Source organism: Carcharodon carcharias, chromosome 18, assembly GCF_017639515.1.
Source record: "Carcharodon carcharias isolate sCarCar2 chromosome 18, sCarCar2.pri, whole genome shotgun sequence".
Classification (NCBI taxonomy): Eukaryota; Metazoa; Chordata; class Chondrichthyes; order Lamniformes; family Lamnidae; genus Carcharodon; species Carcharodon carcharias.
In genome coordinates, this window is record NC_054484.1 from 8,925,017 (window position 1) to 8,942,376 (window position 17,360).

The 17,360-nt window shown below is 50.0% G+C and overlaps 1 protein-coding gene across 4 annotated transcripts in view; it reads left to right on the plus strand.

The window, feature by feature from the left end:
- The window catches only part of robo1 (roundabout, axon guidance receptor, homolog 1 (Drosophila)), a 439,384-nt gene that overhangs the window by 51,775 nt on the left and 370,249 nt on the right, over window positions 1–17,360 (plus strand). For all 4 annotated transcript variants that reach the window (XM_041211417.1, XM_041211420.1, XM_041211419.1 and 1 more), the window contains exon 2: window positions 16,860–17,186. In XM_041211417.1, the coding sequence (XP_041067351.1) occupies window positions 16,860–17,186 (327 nt within the window). The remainder of the gene's footprint in view (window positions 1–16,859; window positions 17,187–17,360) is intronic.

Sequence of the window (17,360 nt, forward strand, 5' to 3'; positions counted from 1 at the left end):
TTCCTCACCCACCCTCCTTCCTCACCCACTCTCCCTCCTTCCTCACCCACTCTCCCTCCTTCCTCACCCTTCCTCTTCCTCACCCACTCTCCCTCCTTCCTCACCCACTCTCCCTCCTTCCTCACCCACTCTCCCTCCTTCCTCACCCACTCTCCCTCCTTCCTCACCCACTCTCCCTCCTTCTTCACCCTCCCTCCTTCCTCACCCTTCCTCTTCCTCACCCATTCTCCCTCCTTCCTCACCTACTCTCCCTCCTTCCTCACCCACTCTCCCTCCTTCCTCACCCACTCTCCCTCCTTCCTCACCCTTCCTCTTCCTCACCCACTCTCCCTCCTTCCTCACCCACTCTCCCTCCTTCCTCACCCACTCTCCCTCCTTCCTCACCCACTCTCCTCCTTCCTCACCCACTCTCCCTCCTTCCTCACCCACTCTCCCTCCTTCCTCACCTACTTTCCCTCCTTCCTCACCTACTCTCCCTCCTTCTTCACCCTCCCTCCTTCCTCACCCACTCTCCCTCCTTCCTCACCCACTCTCCCTCCTTCCTCACCCTCCCTCCTTCCTCACCCACTCTCCCTCCTTCCTCACCCTTCCTCTTCCTCACCCACTCTCCCTCCTTCCTCACCCACTCTCCCTCCTTCCTCACCCTTCCTCTTCCTCACCCACTCTCCCTCCTTCCTCACCCACTCTGCCTCCTTCCTCACCCACTCTCCCTCCTTCCTCACCCACTCTCCCTCCTTCCTCACCCACTCTCCCTCCTTCCTCACCTACTCTCCCTCCTTCCTCACCTACTCTCCCTCCTTCTTCACCCTCCCTCCTTCCTCACCACTCTCCCTCCTTCCTCACCCACTCTCCCTCCTTCCTCACCCACTCTCCCTCCTTCCTCATCCCTTCCTCTTCCTCACCCACCTCTCCCTCCTTCCTCACCCACTCTCCCTCCTTCTTCACCCTCCCTCCTTCCTCACCCACTCTCCCTCTTTCCTCACCCACCCTCCCTCCTTCCTCACCCACTCTCCCTCCTTCCTCACCCACTCTCTCTCCTTCCTCACCCACTCTCCCTCCTTCCTCACCCTCCTCCTTCCTCACCCCACTCTCCCTCCTTCCTCACCCTTCCTCTTCCTCACCCACTCTCCCTCCTTCCTCACCCACTCTCCCTCCTTCCTCACCCTTCCTCTTCCTCACCCACTCTCCCTCCTTCCTCACCCACTCTGCCTCCTTCCTCACCCACTCTCCCTCCTTCCTCACCCACTTCTCCCTCCTTCCTCACCCACTCTCCCTCCTACCTCACCTACTCTCCCTCCTTCCTCACCTACTCTCCCTCCTTCTTCACCCTCCCTCCTTCCTCACACACTCTCCCTCCTTCCTCACCCACTCTCCCTCCTTCCTCACCCACTCTCCCTCCTTCCTCACCCTTCCTCTTCCTCACCCACTCTCCCTCCTTCCTCACCCACTCTCCCTCCTTCCTCACCCTTCCTCCTTCCTCACCCACTCTCCCTCCTTCTTCACCCTCCCTCCTTCCTCACCCACTCTCCCTCCTTCCTCACCCAACCTCCCTCCTTCCTCACCCACTCTCCCTCCTTCCTCACCCACTCTCTCTCCTTCCTCACCCACTCTCCCTCCTTCCTCACCCTTCCTCTTCCTCACCCACTCTCCCTCCTTCCTCACCCACTCTCCCTCCTTCCTCACCCACTCTCCCTCCTTCCTCACCCACTCTCCCTCCTTCCTCACCCATCTCTCCCTCCTTCCTCACCTCTCTCCCTCCTTCCTCACCCACTCTCCCTCCTTCCTCACCCACTCTCCCTCCTTCTTCACCCACTCTCCCTCCTTCTTCACCCACTCTCCCTCCTTCCTCACCTACTCTCCCTCCTTCTTCACCCACTCTCCCTCCTTCCTCACCCACTCTCCCTCCTTCTTCACCCACTCTCCCTCCTTCCTCACCCACTCTCCCTCCTTCCTCACCCACTCTCCCTCCTTCTTCACCCACTCTCCCTCCTTCCTCACCCACTCTCCCTCCTTCCTCACCCACTCTCCCTCCTTCCTCACCTACTCTCCCTCCTTCCTCACCCACTCTCCCTCCTTCCTCACCCACTCTCCCTCCTTCCTCACCCACTCTCCCTCCTTCCTCACCCACTCTTCCTCCTTCCTCACCTACTCTCCCTCCTTCTTCACCCACTCTCCCTCCTTCCTCACCCTTCCTCTTCCTCACCCACTCTCCCTCCTTCCTCACCCACTCTCCCTCCTTCCTCACCCACTCTCCCTCCTTCCTCACCCACTCTCCCTCCTTCCTCACCCACTCTCCCTCCTTCCTCACCCACTCTCCCTCCTTCCTCACCCACTCTTCCTCCTTCCTCACCCTCCCTCCTTCCTCACCCACTCTCCCTCCTTCCTCACCCACTCTCCCTCCTTCCTCACCCACTCTTCCTCCTTCCTCACCCTCCCTCCTTCCTCACCCACCCTCCCTCCTTCCTCACCCACTCTCCCTCCTTCCTCACCCACTCTCCCTCCTTCCTCACCCACTCTCCCTCCTTCTTCACCCACTCTCCCTCCTTCCTCACCCACCCTCCCTCCTTCCTCACCCACCCTCCCTCCTTCCTCACCCACTCTCCCTCCTTCCTCACCCACTCTCCCTCCTTCTTCACCCACTCTCCCTCCTTCCTCACCCACTCTCCCTCCTTCCTCACCCACTCTCCCTCCTTCCTCACCCACTCTCCCTCCTTCTTCACCCACTCTCCCTCCTTCCTCACCCACTCTCCCTCCTTCCTCACCCACTCTCCCTCCTTCCTCACCCACTCTCCCTTCTTCCTCACCCACTCTCCCTCCTTCCTCACCCACTCTCCCTCCTTCCTCACCCTTCTTCTTCCTCACCCACTCTCCCTCCTTCTTCACCCACTCTCCCTCCTTCCTCACCCACTCTCCCTCCTTCCTCACCCTTCCTCTTCCTCACCCACTCTCCCTCCTTCCTCACCCACTCTCCCTCCTTCCTCACCCTTCCTCTTCCTCACCCACTCTTCCTCCTTCCTCACCCTCCCTCTTTCCTCACCCCCCTTCCTCACCCTCCCTTGTTCTTCACTCTCCGTCCTTCCACGCCCACCTCCCTCCTTCCTCACCTCCCTCCTTCCGTCCCCATCCTCCCTCCTTCCTCACCCACTCTCCCTCCTCACCCTCTTTCCTTCCGTCCCCACCCTCCCTCCTCCCACACCCACTCTCCTTGTTCCTCACCCTCCTCTCTTCTGCGCTCACCCTCCCTCCTTCCATTCCCACCCTCCCTCCTTCCACACTCAAGTCTCCCTCCTTCCTAACCCTCCCCCCTTCTTTCCCCCACCCTCTTTCCACCCGTACCCTCCTTCCGGCCTCCCCACCTTACTCTCCACCCTCCCTCCCTCCCCGTCCTTCTGCCTCCCTCCCACTCTCCTTCTGCCCCTCCCACCCTCCTTCCGCCCTCTGTTTCTTCATCCATCCCTCCTTCCTCGCCCCTCCTCCCCTCCTGACGGTGTCTTCTGTGTGTAGGCTGTTTTGTTGAGCACTGTTTTTTATTGGGGTGGGGGGGAAGGCCCTTTTAAGGCTGGCTTTCGAGTGTGGAATGCACCACCTGCTCAACCATCAGAGGTCAGGCTCAAAACTTAACCCAGCACGTACAGAGGAATTCTTACAGAAACAAGCAGGCCAGGGTAAATGTACCCGTGATTTGTACCGACTGACTGTATCTGTGTTGGAATCTAAAATAACACCAGCAATTCAATGGAATAAAACCCCAGAGATTCAGCAAAAAAAAAGCTGTAGTGCATTCCTTTCCCAAAGGGATTTGTCTAACCCTAATCCCTTAAATACCTGACTGCAGTCACTGACATCCAGCTCAGTCAGTGAATGGACGGATGAAGTACGTTATAATTAGCATTATAAATCCAGGAAATGGCCTCTCCTGTAAAACATTCGGCGCTTTATACCCTATAGCCGAGCTCTGAATCCCTGTCTCTGCTAACGTGAACCCTTTCACTCAAGGAGAGGATACCTGTGCGTGTGTGCACACTGTTCTTGATTTAAGCTTTTTTGTCAGTCTGTTTTAAATTAATTCTTGTAGGAATCTTCTTGACAGTGCCAGCCTCAGACTGAGAAGTTACACCAAGAGGCTTAATGTGCTTTGAGGCCTCCATCTTCACCAGGCGACCTAGTGTACTTTGAGGTCTCTGTGTCAGATGGGCTACTACTTGAAAATTTCTGTGTTGAGGCTATATTATTCCAAGGCGTTTGTTCTACCAACAACTCCTCTGCATCTCAGTTCCAGTCAACCTACTGCACCCAGACTCCCATACTGGACCACACCCAAGCCTCTGCACTACATGTTACCATGACAGAAATAAAGTATTTTTTGCCTAGTTTTAGCTTGGTACTGGTCTGTGCTCCTCCAATTTTGTGCTCTTTCACATTGCAGTCATTCCACTATTGACGACAGTGCCTTTATCTGCCTGGGTCAAAGTTCTGGAATTCCCCCCATAAATCTCTCTGCCTCTGCACCTCTCTTTCCTCCCGCAAGGTGCTCCTTTAGATACGCAGCTGACTCCCTAAAGCCTGACCACCACCTACAAGGCAAGGGGTGGGCAATAAATGCTGTCCTAGCCAACAATGCCCAATCTTGTGAATGAATAAAAAATAACTACCATGTTGTCCTTGCTTTTAGTTACTTGACATATTATTTCCTTACATGATTCAGTGTTAAATTGTGTCAATAACACTCCCGTGAAGTGCGTGGGGTGTTTAACCACATTAAAGGCGCTATATAAATGTAAGTTGTTGTCTCATTGGCCTCTTTAATTCAGACATAGTATTCCAGTGGTTTATAAACAAACTATATTCAAAATCTTGTGTAAACCCCAATTCTGTAGATTGTAGTAGTCCTCTTATTTGATTTTTGTCTCTGGATAGATAACTTGATGGTAGGACATGGACCACATGCAAACAAAGAAAAGTCCTGTGATTTGCTCGCTCGTGTGTATGACCACTGGTGTATGACCCCAGTAAAGACCAGTGACTTTGGAAAATAAATTCAAACTCCCAGTTGTTAACTGAAAGAATTGCACCAAAAGATTTCATGTGTTAAACAAAAACCTTTACTGTACAAGAGTTAAACAAAGCACTACTACCTTAACACCATATTTCATTCACGCTTATTCTTTAAACCCCAAAATCTTAACTGGACTCTATGTTCTAATTTTATTTCGACCCATGATTTCCCCTCCACTTTCCAGGATCTTGTGTGTTCCGTCACTTCTCTTGGGACCAAACTTAGTTGTGCCACAGCTCTCAGGAATTCACTTTGATTCTCCTCAGTGTTCCTGCAATTCTCCAAGATATGGGTTTCTTCCACTGGCATCCGGCTAGATGATTCCTTCAATTCTCTTTCAACACCTCATGAATGTGGACTCCCCAGCTCGAGCACGGGCCTCATTTTATTCTTCCTGAATGACTCCAAATCTGAAAATACCCTTAGTTTTTTGATACTGGTTCCAGAAGCTTCCAAACACCAACTGAACCCTTCTGTGCGAAATTGCAGAGTTAAATCCAAAATCAAATAAAAACCTCCCTGCAATCTATCCCCATGGCAACTTGGCGCACCTGGGATGTCCTGGATAGAGATTTAAACTAATTATCTCCAACTCCCAAACCTCCCCTTTGTTTTGGGAAACCATATGAATAATTCAAACCCCTTATTGAAGCGGCTGTAGACTCTCCATCTATATCAGGAAGCCCAGAGAGGGGTCACCCTTGTTTAATGTTTAGTGCTCCCAACTATGACCTTATTAAATAAACATAGGCCAGCCTCTGAATTTCAATTATGTTAGGTTTTCATTTATCTTGCATCCAAAAATTTCAATCCCCAAACTAAAAGTTATATTCCTAAAGCATATGAATAACGACATTACATATTCAAAACACTAGCCTCTTTTGAGCTTAGCTGATAGATGTCAAAACCCACACATGTTGGGTCAGGATTTAAGAATGGGTGCGACTAAAGTAATTGGCCCAGTATAGCTTGACTTTTTCCTGTAGACTTAAACTGAAATATAAGTCACTCCATAACCAGCTAGAAGTGTGAGCTGTTGACCAGGCGCCTGGGTCCTCAGGGAAGAATGGGGTCAACAGTCTTATCTCCTTAACCAATTAGATTTAAGGATTGAGAAATAAATAGAGGCATGACTGAAAAGAAAACAGGTGGATTTGAGTTAAGCTTTGCTGCAGTTGTACAGGACCTTAGTGAGGCCACATCTGGAGTACTAGATACAGTTTTGGTCTCCTTACTTAAGAAAGGATAAGATTGCATTAGAAGCAGTTCAGAGATGATTCACTCGACTGATTCCTGGGATGAAGGGATTGTCTTATGAGGAAAGGTTGGACAGGTTGGGCCTGTACCCATTGGAGTTTGGAAGAATGAGAGGTGATCTTATTGAAACATATAAGATCCTGAAGGGACTGGACAGAGTAGATGTTTCCCTTTGTGGGAGAGACTAGAACTCAGGGACACAGATCCTAACCACTTGCTGCATAAAAAAACGTCTTCATGCCACCTTTGATTCTTTAGCCATTCATCTTAAATCTGAATCCTCTGGTTCTTGATCCTTCCACCAATGGGAACAGTTTTTCTCCATTCACCCTCATGATTTTGAATGCCTCTATTAAATCTCTTCTCGACCTTCTCTTCTCCAAGGAAAACAGTCCCAATTTAACCAATCTATCTGTGTATCTGAAGTTCCTCATACCTAGAACCATTCTCGTGAATCTTTTCTGCATCCTCTCTAAAGCCTTCACATCCTTCCCAAAGTGCAGTATCCAGAATTGGAGACAAGAATCCAATTGAGGCCTAACTAGCATTTTATAAAGGTTCATTGTCCGTATACCTCCTAACTGCTTTATCAACCTGCTCCAGCTCTAGCTCTCTATAGTCCGTTTAATGGGAAGTTAAGGTGCATATCCAGCAAGTTCTCATATCTAACAGGGAAGCTGAGGGCGAGGAAACCATTTCCATGAGGCAGTGAGCACAGCGACATAGACTGACCAGCGAGTTCTGGAGACTTAGTGTGTATCTCTTCACCCCTGAATCTGCTGGCTGAGTTGCACATTAATAATAGCATGTGTCATCGACATACTTCCAGTAAGGTCTGGTCCACCGGGCAGTGGTGTTGTGGTTTTGTCACTGGACTAGTAACCCGGAGCCCTGGGGTAATGCTCTGGAGAGTGGGTTCAAATCCCACCACAGCAGATGGTGAAATTTAAATTTGATAACAAACCTGGAATTAGGAGTCTAATGATGACCATGAAACTATTGTGGTGATTGTCATAAAAACCCATCTGGTTCACTAATGCCCTTGAGGGAAGGAAATCTGATGTCCTTCCCTGGCCTGGCCTACGTGTGACTCCAGACCCACAGCAATGGCCTAGCAAGCCACTCACTTCTCAAAGGCAATTAGGGATGGGCAATAAATGCTGGCCTAGCCAGCAATGCCCCCATCCCATGAGCAAATACAAAATGTCAGAGGTCAGACCAGTTGCAGTTGGGAAAGTTACACATAGAAAATAAATACTTGCAAATATGCGAGAGAACTACAATGTAATAGTTCAGCATCAATAAGGCAAAACATTCATTATCGTGCTTTTGGAGGAGCCTGTTTAATTCTTAGAGCATAGAGGAGACCACTCGGCCCCTCATTCCTATGCTGGCTCTTCTAAAGAGCACTTCAATATAATCCCATTCCCTAGCTTTTTCCCATAGCCCTGCAAATTAGTCCTCTACAAATACATGTCCTGTTGTCTTTTGCAAGGTCCAAGAATGCTGTTGAGCTCCAGATCTTAACAGCCCTGTGTGTGAAAAAATATCCCCTCATTTCCCTTGTAGTTCTTTTGTCAATGATTTTAAAAATAGTGTAAACAGTAGTCTAGCATAATATCCACAGTAAACATACGCTGCTGTCAGTTGTGTTCTGCGGCTTTGCCCACTTGTCCTCTGACGACATTTGGAAATGAGTTACAAACAAGCGATATATTTTAAATTAAAGTGAGTTTACATTGGATTGAAGTTAAGCTTATAGTTATATGCTACAGCTAATAAGACAACAAAAATTCATGCATTAGTACAGAGGTAGTTTCATGGTCACCATTACTGACACTAGTTTTATAATTCCAGATTTTATTAATTGAAATCAAATTCCACCAGCTAGCATGGTGAGATTTGAATCATGTCCCCAGAGGATTAAGCCTGAGCATCTGGATCACCAAACCCCAGTGACATTGTCACTATACCACCATCTCCGAGGGCGAAATGTAGCGGGAGATTACACAAACTAGCATTGTATTCCATGGAATTTCGAAGATTACGGAGTGATTTGATCAAACCTCTTCACTCAGAAGGTGGTGAACCTGTGGAATTCTCTACCACAGATGCTGCGGAGGCCAAGTCACTGAATATATTTAAGAAGGAAATAGATTTCTGTGCACTAAAGGCATCAAGGAGTGTGGGGAGAGAGCAGAAGTATGGCGCTGAGATAGAGGATCAGCCATGATCATATTGAATGGCGGAGTAGGCTCGAAGGGTCCAATGACTTATTCCTGCTTCTATTATTAATGTTTCTACGTTTCCCAGCTGGAGTCTTGTGGAGAATTCTGGGCACCACACTTTAGGAAAGATGTAAAGGCCTTAGAAAGGGAACAGAGGAGGTTTACCAGGATGTTCCCAGGGATGAGGGGCTTCAGTGAAGAGGACAGGTTGGAAAAGTTCAGACTGTTCCCTCAGATCAGAGAAGGTTATGAGAGCACTGAGTAGAAGTATTTAAAATGATGAGAGGTTTTGATCGAACAAACAGAGAAAAAAATATTCCCTTTGGTCAGTTGGGTCAATAACCAGAGATTAAAGATTTAAAGCCATTGGTAAAAGATCTAAAGGAGGGAGGAATAGAATGCTTTTCACTCGGAGAGTTGTCAGGATCTGGAATGTTCTGCCTGAAAAGGTGGTGGAAGCTGATTCCGTAAATCATTTTTAAGGTAAATTGGACAGGTTGCTGACGATGAGGAAATTACAGGGTTACAGATGAAAAGTGAGGGTATGGGCCTAAGCATGACTGCTCTCTCAAAGAGGCAGCACAGGCCTGGTGGAACTAATGGCCTCCCTCTGTGCTGTAAGTTTCTGGGGTTCTATTAAAGAAGGACTTGTATTTCTGTCATGACTTTCACAACCTCAGGACATCCTGAAGTGTTTTAGAAGCAATGAAGTACTTCTTGAAGTGTAGCCACTGTTGTAATGTTGGAAATGCAACAGCCGATTTTCACACAGCAAGATCCCACAAACAATGATAAATGTCAACCTGGTGAAGCTATAACACAGGACTACTTGCGTTCAAACAGCTTAAGCAGCAAGTGATAGACAGGGCTAAGCGACCCCACAACCAACGGATCAGATCTAAGCTCTGGAGTCCTGCCACATCCAGTTGTGAATGGTGGTGGACAATTAAACAACTCACTGGAGAAGAATGCTTCAGAAATATCCTCATCCTCAATGATGGAGGAGCCCAGCACATCAGTGCAAAAGATAAGGCTGAAGCAGTTGCTACAATCTTCAGCCAGAAGTGCCGAGTGAATGATCCATCTCAGCCTCCTCTGGAGGTCCCCAGCATCACAGATGCCAGTCTTCAGCCAATTCGATTCACTCCACATGATATCAAGAAACAGCTGAAGGCACTGGATACTTCAAAGGCTATGGGCCGTGACAACATTCCAGCAATAGTACTGAAGGCTTGTGCTCCAGAACGTGCTGTGTCCCTAGCCAAGCTGTTCTAGTACAACTACAACTTTGGCATCTACCCAGCTATGTGGAAAATTGCCCAGGTATGTCCTGTATACAAAAAGTAGGACAAATCCAACCCGGCCAATTACTGCCCCATCAGCCTACTCTTGAACATCAGTAAAGCAATGGGAGGTCTCATCAACAGTGCTATCAAATGACACTTGCTTAGTAATAACATGCTCACTGATGCCCAGTTTGGGTTCCGCCAGGGCCACTCAGCTCCTGACCTCATTACAGCCTTGGTTCAAACATGGACAAAAGAGCTGAACTCCCAAGGTGAGGTGAGAGTGACTGCCCTCGACATCAAGGCAGCATTTGACTGAGTGTGGCATCAAGGAGCCCTAGCAAAACTGGAGTCAATGGGAATCAGAGGGAATACTCTCCGCTGGTTGGAGTCATACCTAGCACAAAGGAGGATGATTGTGGTTGTTTGAGGTCAATCATCTCAGCTCCAGGACATCACTGCAGGAGTTCCTCAGGGTAGTGTCCTCAGCCCAACCATCTTCAGCTGCTTCATCAATGACCTTCCTTCCATCATAAGGTCAGAAGTGGGGATGTTCGCTGATGATTGCACAATGTTCAGCACCACTTGCAACTCCTCAGATCCTGAAGCAGTCCATGTCCAAATGCAGCAAGACCTGGACAATATCCAGGCTTGGGCTGACAAGTGACAAGTAACATTCATGCCACACAAGTGCCAGGTAATGACCATCTCCAACAAGAGAGAATCTAGCCAAAGTCCCTTGACGTTCAATGGTATTACCATCACTGAATCCCCCACTATCAACATCCTGGGGATTATTGTTAACCAGAAACTGAACTGGACTAGCCATATAAATACTATGGCTACAAGAGCAGGTCAGGGGCTAGGAATTGTGTGACAAGTAACTCACCTCCTGACTCCCCAAAGCCTGTCCACCATCTACAAGGCACAAGTCAGGAGTGTAATGGAATACTCCCCACTTGTGTGGATGAGTGCAGTTTCCACAACACTCAAGAAGCTTGACATCATCCAGGACAAAGCAGCCTGCTTGATTGGCACCACACCTATGAACATTCACTCCCTCCATCACCGACACACAGTGTGTACCATCTACAAGATGCACTGCAGGAACTTACCAAGGCTCCTTAGGCAGCACCTTCCAAAGCCATGACCACTGCCATCTAGAAGGACAAGGGCAGCAGGTCGATGGGAACACCACCACCTGGAAGTTCCCCTCCAAGTCACTCACCATCCTGACTTGGAAATATATCGCCGTTCCTTCACTGTTGCTGGGTCAAAATCCTGGAACTCCCTTCCTAAGAGCACTGTGGGTGTACCTACACCACATGGGCTGCAGCGGTTCAAGAAGGCAGCTCACCACCACCTTCTCAAGGGCAATTAAGGATGGGCAATAAATGCTGGCCCAGCCAGCAAAGCCCACATCCCATAAATCATGAGCGAATAAAAAAAAAAACTAGATCATATGTTTTATGAGTGACATTGTTTGCGGGATGAATAACAGCCCAGGAAATCAGGAAAAATCCCGCAGTCTTCTCCAAAATACTGCCCATGGTATCTTTTACTTTCCCTTAGTATTACACTGAGACTGCTCATATCTGTGGAATGTGTTTTGAACCCCCAACCACCTGACTCAGGTGACCTGCTGCCCTCTGAGCATGGCAGACAATATAACCTCTGCCCTTTCACCTATTCTCTGTTAATTGGGAGGGGCAAATATTCAATATTGAACACAGTTCTGTGGAGCTGTTGTAACTCTACAGGAATGTCAAAGATTAGAGAAGTTTATAGGTGGTTATGGGGTTTTGCATGATGTTAATTAACTCTGTGACGTTTTTACTTTAATCCACTAAATTGAATTTAAGTAAAATGCAACTGACACAGCGCTTACTATAAACTGAACAATGAGTATTGTGTACTGAGTGACTGTCAAATCAGTCCCGGTCTCTGCGCTAATCCAATCATGAAATCGGTATTAATGCTTTCTTAGATAACTCAGAATGCTTTATAAATATACTTGCCTATTCCCTACCCCCGCACTCTCAGTGTACTCATCCTCTCGCTGTCCCATGGTCCTGCTTTAGCCCTGTATCAATCCCAAATTAATCCCATTGCCTCACTCTCTCCCCATGGCCCTGTATCAATCCCAGACTAATACCACTGCCCTGCTCTCTCCCCATAGCCCTGTATCAATCCCAAACTAATCCCACTGCCCCACATTCTCCCCATGGCCCTGTATCAATCCCAAACTAATCCCATTGCCCCACATTCTCCCCATGGCCCTGTATCAATCCCAGACTAATCCCACTGCCCTGCTCTCTCCCCATGGCCCTGTATTAATCCCAAACTAATCCCACTGCCCCACATTCTCCCCATGGCCCTGTATCAATCCCAAACTAATCCCACTGCCCCACTCTCTCCCCATAGCCCTGTATCAATCCCAAACTAATCCCACTGCCCCACATTCTCCCCATGGCCCTGTATCAATCCCAAATTAATCCCATTGCCCCACATTCTCCCCATGGCCCTGTATCAATCCCAAACTAATCCCACTGCTCCACTCTCTCCCCATAGCCCTGTATCAATCCCAGACTAATCCCATTGCCCCACTCTCTCCCCATAGCCCTGTATCAATCCCAAACTAATCCCACTGCCCCACTCTCTCCCCATAGCCCTGTATCAATCCCAAGTTAATCCCATTGCCCCACTCTCTCCCCATAGCCCTGTATCAATCCCAAACTAATCTCATTGCACCACTCTCTCCCCATAGCCCTGTATCAATCCCAAACTAATCCCATTGCCCCACTCTCTCCCCATAGCCCTGTATCAATCCCAAACTAATCCCACTGCCCAGCATTCTCCCCATAGCCCAGTATCAATCCCAAACTAATCCCGCTCTCTCCCCTTGGCCCTGTATCAATCCCAAATTAATCCCACTGCCCCGCTCTCTCCCCATAGCCCAGTATCAAACCCAAACTAGTCCTGCTCTCTCCCCATAGCCCAGTATCAATCCCAAACTAATCCCGCTCTCTCCCCATAGCCCAGTGTCAATCCCAAACTAATCCGGCTCTCTCCCCATAGCCCAGTATCAATCCCAAACTAATCCCGCTCTCTCCCCTTGGCGCTGTATCAATCACAAACTAATCCCACTGCCCCGCATTCTCCCCATAGCCCAGTATCAATCCCAAACTAATCCCGCTCATTCCCCATAGCCCAGTATCAATCCCAAACTAATCCCGCTCTCTCCCCTTGGCCCTGTATCAATCCCAAACTAATCCCACTGCCCCGCATTCTCCCTATAGCCCAGTATCAATCCCAAACTAATCCCACTCTCTCCCCATAGCCCAGTATCAATCCCAAACTAATCCCGCTCTGTCCCCATAGCCCAGTATCAATCCCAAACTAATCCCGCTCTCTCCTCTTGGCCCTGTATCAATCCCAAACTAATCCCACTCTCTCCCCTTGGCCCTGTATCAATCCCAAACTAATCCCACTGCCCCACATTCTCTCCATGGCCCTGTATCAATCCCAAACTAATCCCGCTCTCTCCCCATAGCCCAGTATCAATCCCAAACTAATCCCGCTCTCTCCCCTTGGCCCTGTATCAATCCCAAACTAATCCTGCTCTCTCCCCATAGCCCAGTATCAATCCCAAACTAATCCCGCTCTCTCCCCATAGCCCAGTATCAATCCCAAACTAATCCTGCTCTCTCCCCGTAGCCCAGTATCAATCCCAAACTAATCCCGCTCTCTCCCCATAGCCCAGTATCAATCCCAAACTAATCCCGCTCTCTTCCCATAGCCCAGTATCAATCCCAAACTAATCCCACTGCCCCATTCTCTCTCCATAATCCTGACAGGGTGACCAACTCTGGGGGGAAAAGAAATAAGGGAAACTTCTTTGGAATTTTCTGCCCCAGAGGGTGGTGGAGGCCCCGTCATTCAGCATATTCAAGACTGAGACCAATAGATTTCTGGTTATTAAACACATAAGAGACGCAGGGAATGTACAGAGAAATGGTGTTGCAGTAGAAGATCACCTATGATCTCATTGAATGGTGGAGCAGGCTTGTAGGACTGAATGGCCTACTCCTGCTCCTATATTCTTATATTCTCCTGTTATATTCTAATGTACTCCTGCTCCCTCTGCTCCACTGTGCCTGTGCAGCCTTGTTCCTGCACGTGTGCATGGAGAAAACTCTGGACTGTGCAGGTACAGACCCCCAACACTGCTCGGGCAGCAAGAGGAGACCTTGTGCAATCTCCTGAGTCACTGCCCAGAGGAATCCGGGACAAATGGCATCCCAGGGAGTCCACCCATGGGACATGGGACAGGACGCCAGTCTCCAGGACAATCCCGGAAAGTCCTGGATGGTCAGCGGCCCTGAACGCTGTAACAGTCTCAAGTGAATTCCGCTGTTCAGCTCCCTCCCCACAGCCCTGTGTCTAGTTCTGCTTTTGTTGTCTGTGTCGCTATTTATAAAACCACACAATTGTATTGGGCTTTTTTGTGGTTTGCTCTCAAGTCCTGTCTGTCTGAGTGTTGGGTTCAGTAAACGAGTGTGGAATTGCCATAGGTTTTAGCAGTCCGAGCATCTGTTAACTCAAAAGAGTGAGGCCTGAGATGAGCCAGCCAATCTGTAAACTATTGTGGCAAGGAAAGGCATAATTTACTAGAAGAAAATAAATTCCCCACGATGGTTTTTTAATTCTTTCCTCCTCTTTACTGGCTGCGTTCCAGGCAGCTCAGGTCCGGAATGGCCTTTTCCCAATGTGAAACCAGGCCACTGTGCACGTGGAGATGAATCACATCGCAAGGCTGGCTTTGTGATTGCTTGGATGGTCCCTGGTGAGCTGTCCAGACAGGGGAGGTAGGGGGAAGTGGGGGAGGCCCCAGCTTTAAACCACCTCCCCCTACCTACTTAGCCTCCTCAGTCAGGCTGTCTTGAGTTTAGTTTGGGCTAGAGTTAGGGGGTCGCAGACTCGGTGAATTAAAACTAATCTCATGACCTTGAGGCAAGCTAACCCACGTGAAACATCACTGGGATCTCAAGAAAATTGAAGTTTCTTTTCATTTTCTTTGAACTTTGTAATCTAGTTGCACAAGTATTTGATATGGGATGTAAAGGCTGTTTGACTGACACTCGAGGATCATCCAATTGGATATTGAAGAATGTATTCACTTTCTGATTGGTCATGAGGGGAAGGGTCGCCATGAGGATGGATGTGTGACCAATGGGTAGGAGGTCGTAGAGTCATTACTGCACAGAAGGAGACCATTTGGCCCATCGAATCCATGCTGCCTGGAATAGTCAATCAGAGTTGCATAACCCCAGTCTCAGTTGTGATTTTGCAGGTGGGGGTCCAATTCGCCAATGTTCCTGGGCCGGGGGGTGGAAAGGTCTCTCGGCTTTGGGCTCCCGATTGCTGTCCAGCAGCCCCCTAACTGGCCAATGTATGGGGGTGGAATTTAGTGACCTCTCCTGAGGTGAGTTTTTAAGCAGGGGGGCCACTTAGTCGGGTGAGAGGGACCCCACCACCTTCCTGCCTCTGCCTCAATTCACTCGAGTGCCGTCGGCGCCGCTGGAGGAGCAGTGGCAGCTGCTGGTAACACACCCAGGTAAGGGACACAGTGCACGGGTGAGCGAGGGCAGGATGGGGGTCTCAGGAGGGGACGGGGGGTGGGGGGGGGGGTGGTCCTGTGTGGTCAGGTACTCAATGCCTGACTGACGGTCTTGGCATTGGGAAAGGGGGGCCCACTGAGAACCACCATCAATCCTTTCTGCTGTCCAGCACCCCCGCCCCGAGACCCCCCCATCCTGCCCTCAACTCACCTGTGGCCTGTGTCCCTTACCTGGCTGCATTACCAGCAGCTGCCACTGCTCCTCCAGCGGCGCTGACAGCACTCGACAGCTTCCAGCCTCTAATTGGCCAGCTGCTCTCAGGGGGGGGTGCAGGATGACTGCTGCCAGGGTTCTTGATCCCGGGAAGGCTCGGCACTGGCCACTTAATGTGGCTGACCTCCCTCAGAAGGTGGCGTGGGACTCTCCAGAGACTGCCATTGCCTCAGTTAGGTTATGTGTATATGGCATTAATGGCCTCCACAGTCAAATAGTTCACCAATTATTTAGGTCAAGGCACCCACTCAAAGAATACTGCCTGGGGTCAAGGTAGTAGGGTGCCGGTACCTATGAAACTACCCCCACCAGGGCATGTGCTGTCAGACAAGAATGCAATACTGATTTGTGATGTTGCCACCTCCTTCAACAACAACATACATTTATATAGCCACTTTAACACAGAAAAATGTTCCAAGGTGCTTCAAGCAGCGTTATCAAATAAGATTTGACACCAAGCCACGTAAGGAGGTGTTAGGTTAGATGAGCAAAAGCCTGGTCAGAGAGGTTGATTTTCAGGAGCTTTCTAAAGGAGGACAGTGAGGTAGAGAGCTGGAGAGGTTTAGGGAGGGAATTCCATAGGTAAGGCTCGAGGCAGCTGAAGGGACGGCCGCCAACAGTACAGCGATTAAAATCAGGGATGCTCAGACAGCCAGAATGGGAGAAGCTGAGCTATCTCAGAGGCTTTCAGAGCTGCAGGAGATTGCAGAGGATAGGGAGGGGTGAGACCACAGAGGGATTTGACTACAGGGGCGAGAACTTTAAAACTGAGGCTTTGAAGGATCGGGACCCTGTTGTGGAAAGGTTAGCGAGCTCCGGGAAAGAGGACTTGTGCGAGTTGGCAAAGAGAGCAGCAGAGTTTAGGATGAGTTTAAATTTATGTGGGGGGGTGTGGGTGGGGGGGGCAGGGGTGGGGGTGGGTGGTGGAAGATGGAAGGGGGTGGGGGCGCGCCAGGAGTGCAATGGAATAGTCAAGTCTGCAGGTAACCAAGTCATGGATCAGCAGCAGATGAGCTGAGGTGGGCACAGATGGCAGGTGCCACAGGGGTAGTAGGGGCCACGAATCCTCAAGCGAAAATAAAATGAAGCCTAATTTTAAATTTTTAACTCTCTCTCCCTCTCTCCCTCTCTCTCTCAGGATCCCGTCTTCGACAGGAGGATTTCCCGCCCCGGATTGCGGAACACCCCTCTGACCTGATCGTGTCCAAGGGCGAGCCGGCCACCCTGAACTGCAAGGCCGAGGGGAGGCCCAGTCCCACCGTCGAGTGGTACAAGGACGGGGAGCGGGTGGAGACGGACAAGGATGATCCCCGCTCTCACCGCATGCTGCTGCCCAGCGGCTCGCTGTTCTTCCTGCGCATTGTACACGGGCGGAGGAGCAAACCCGACGAGGGCAGCTACGTCTGCGTGGCCCGGAACTACCTGGGGGAGGCCGTCAGCCACAACGCCTCGCTGGAGGTGGCAAGTAAGTGGGTGGGCGCTCTGCTATGCCGGGGGGGTGGGGGGCGTGGGGGCGGGGAGCTGGTCTGGAGCACCCGTCTTGAGGCCTCGGGGGTCGTTGGCCCATTCCAGGGTGGACGGGCTGACTTGGCCTCTCAAAGTGGCCCCCCTGCAGCATGAGTTAGAGATTCACCTCCCC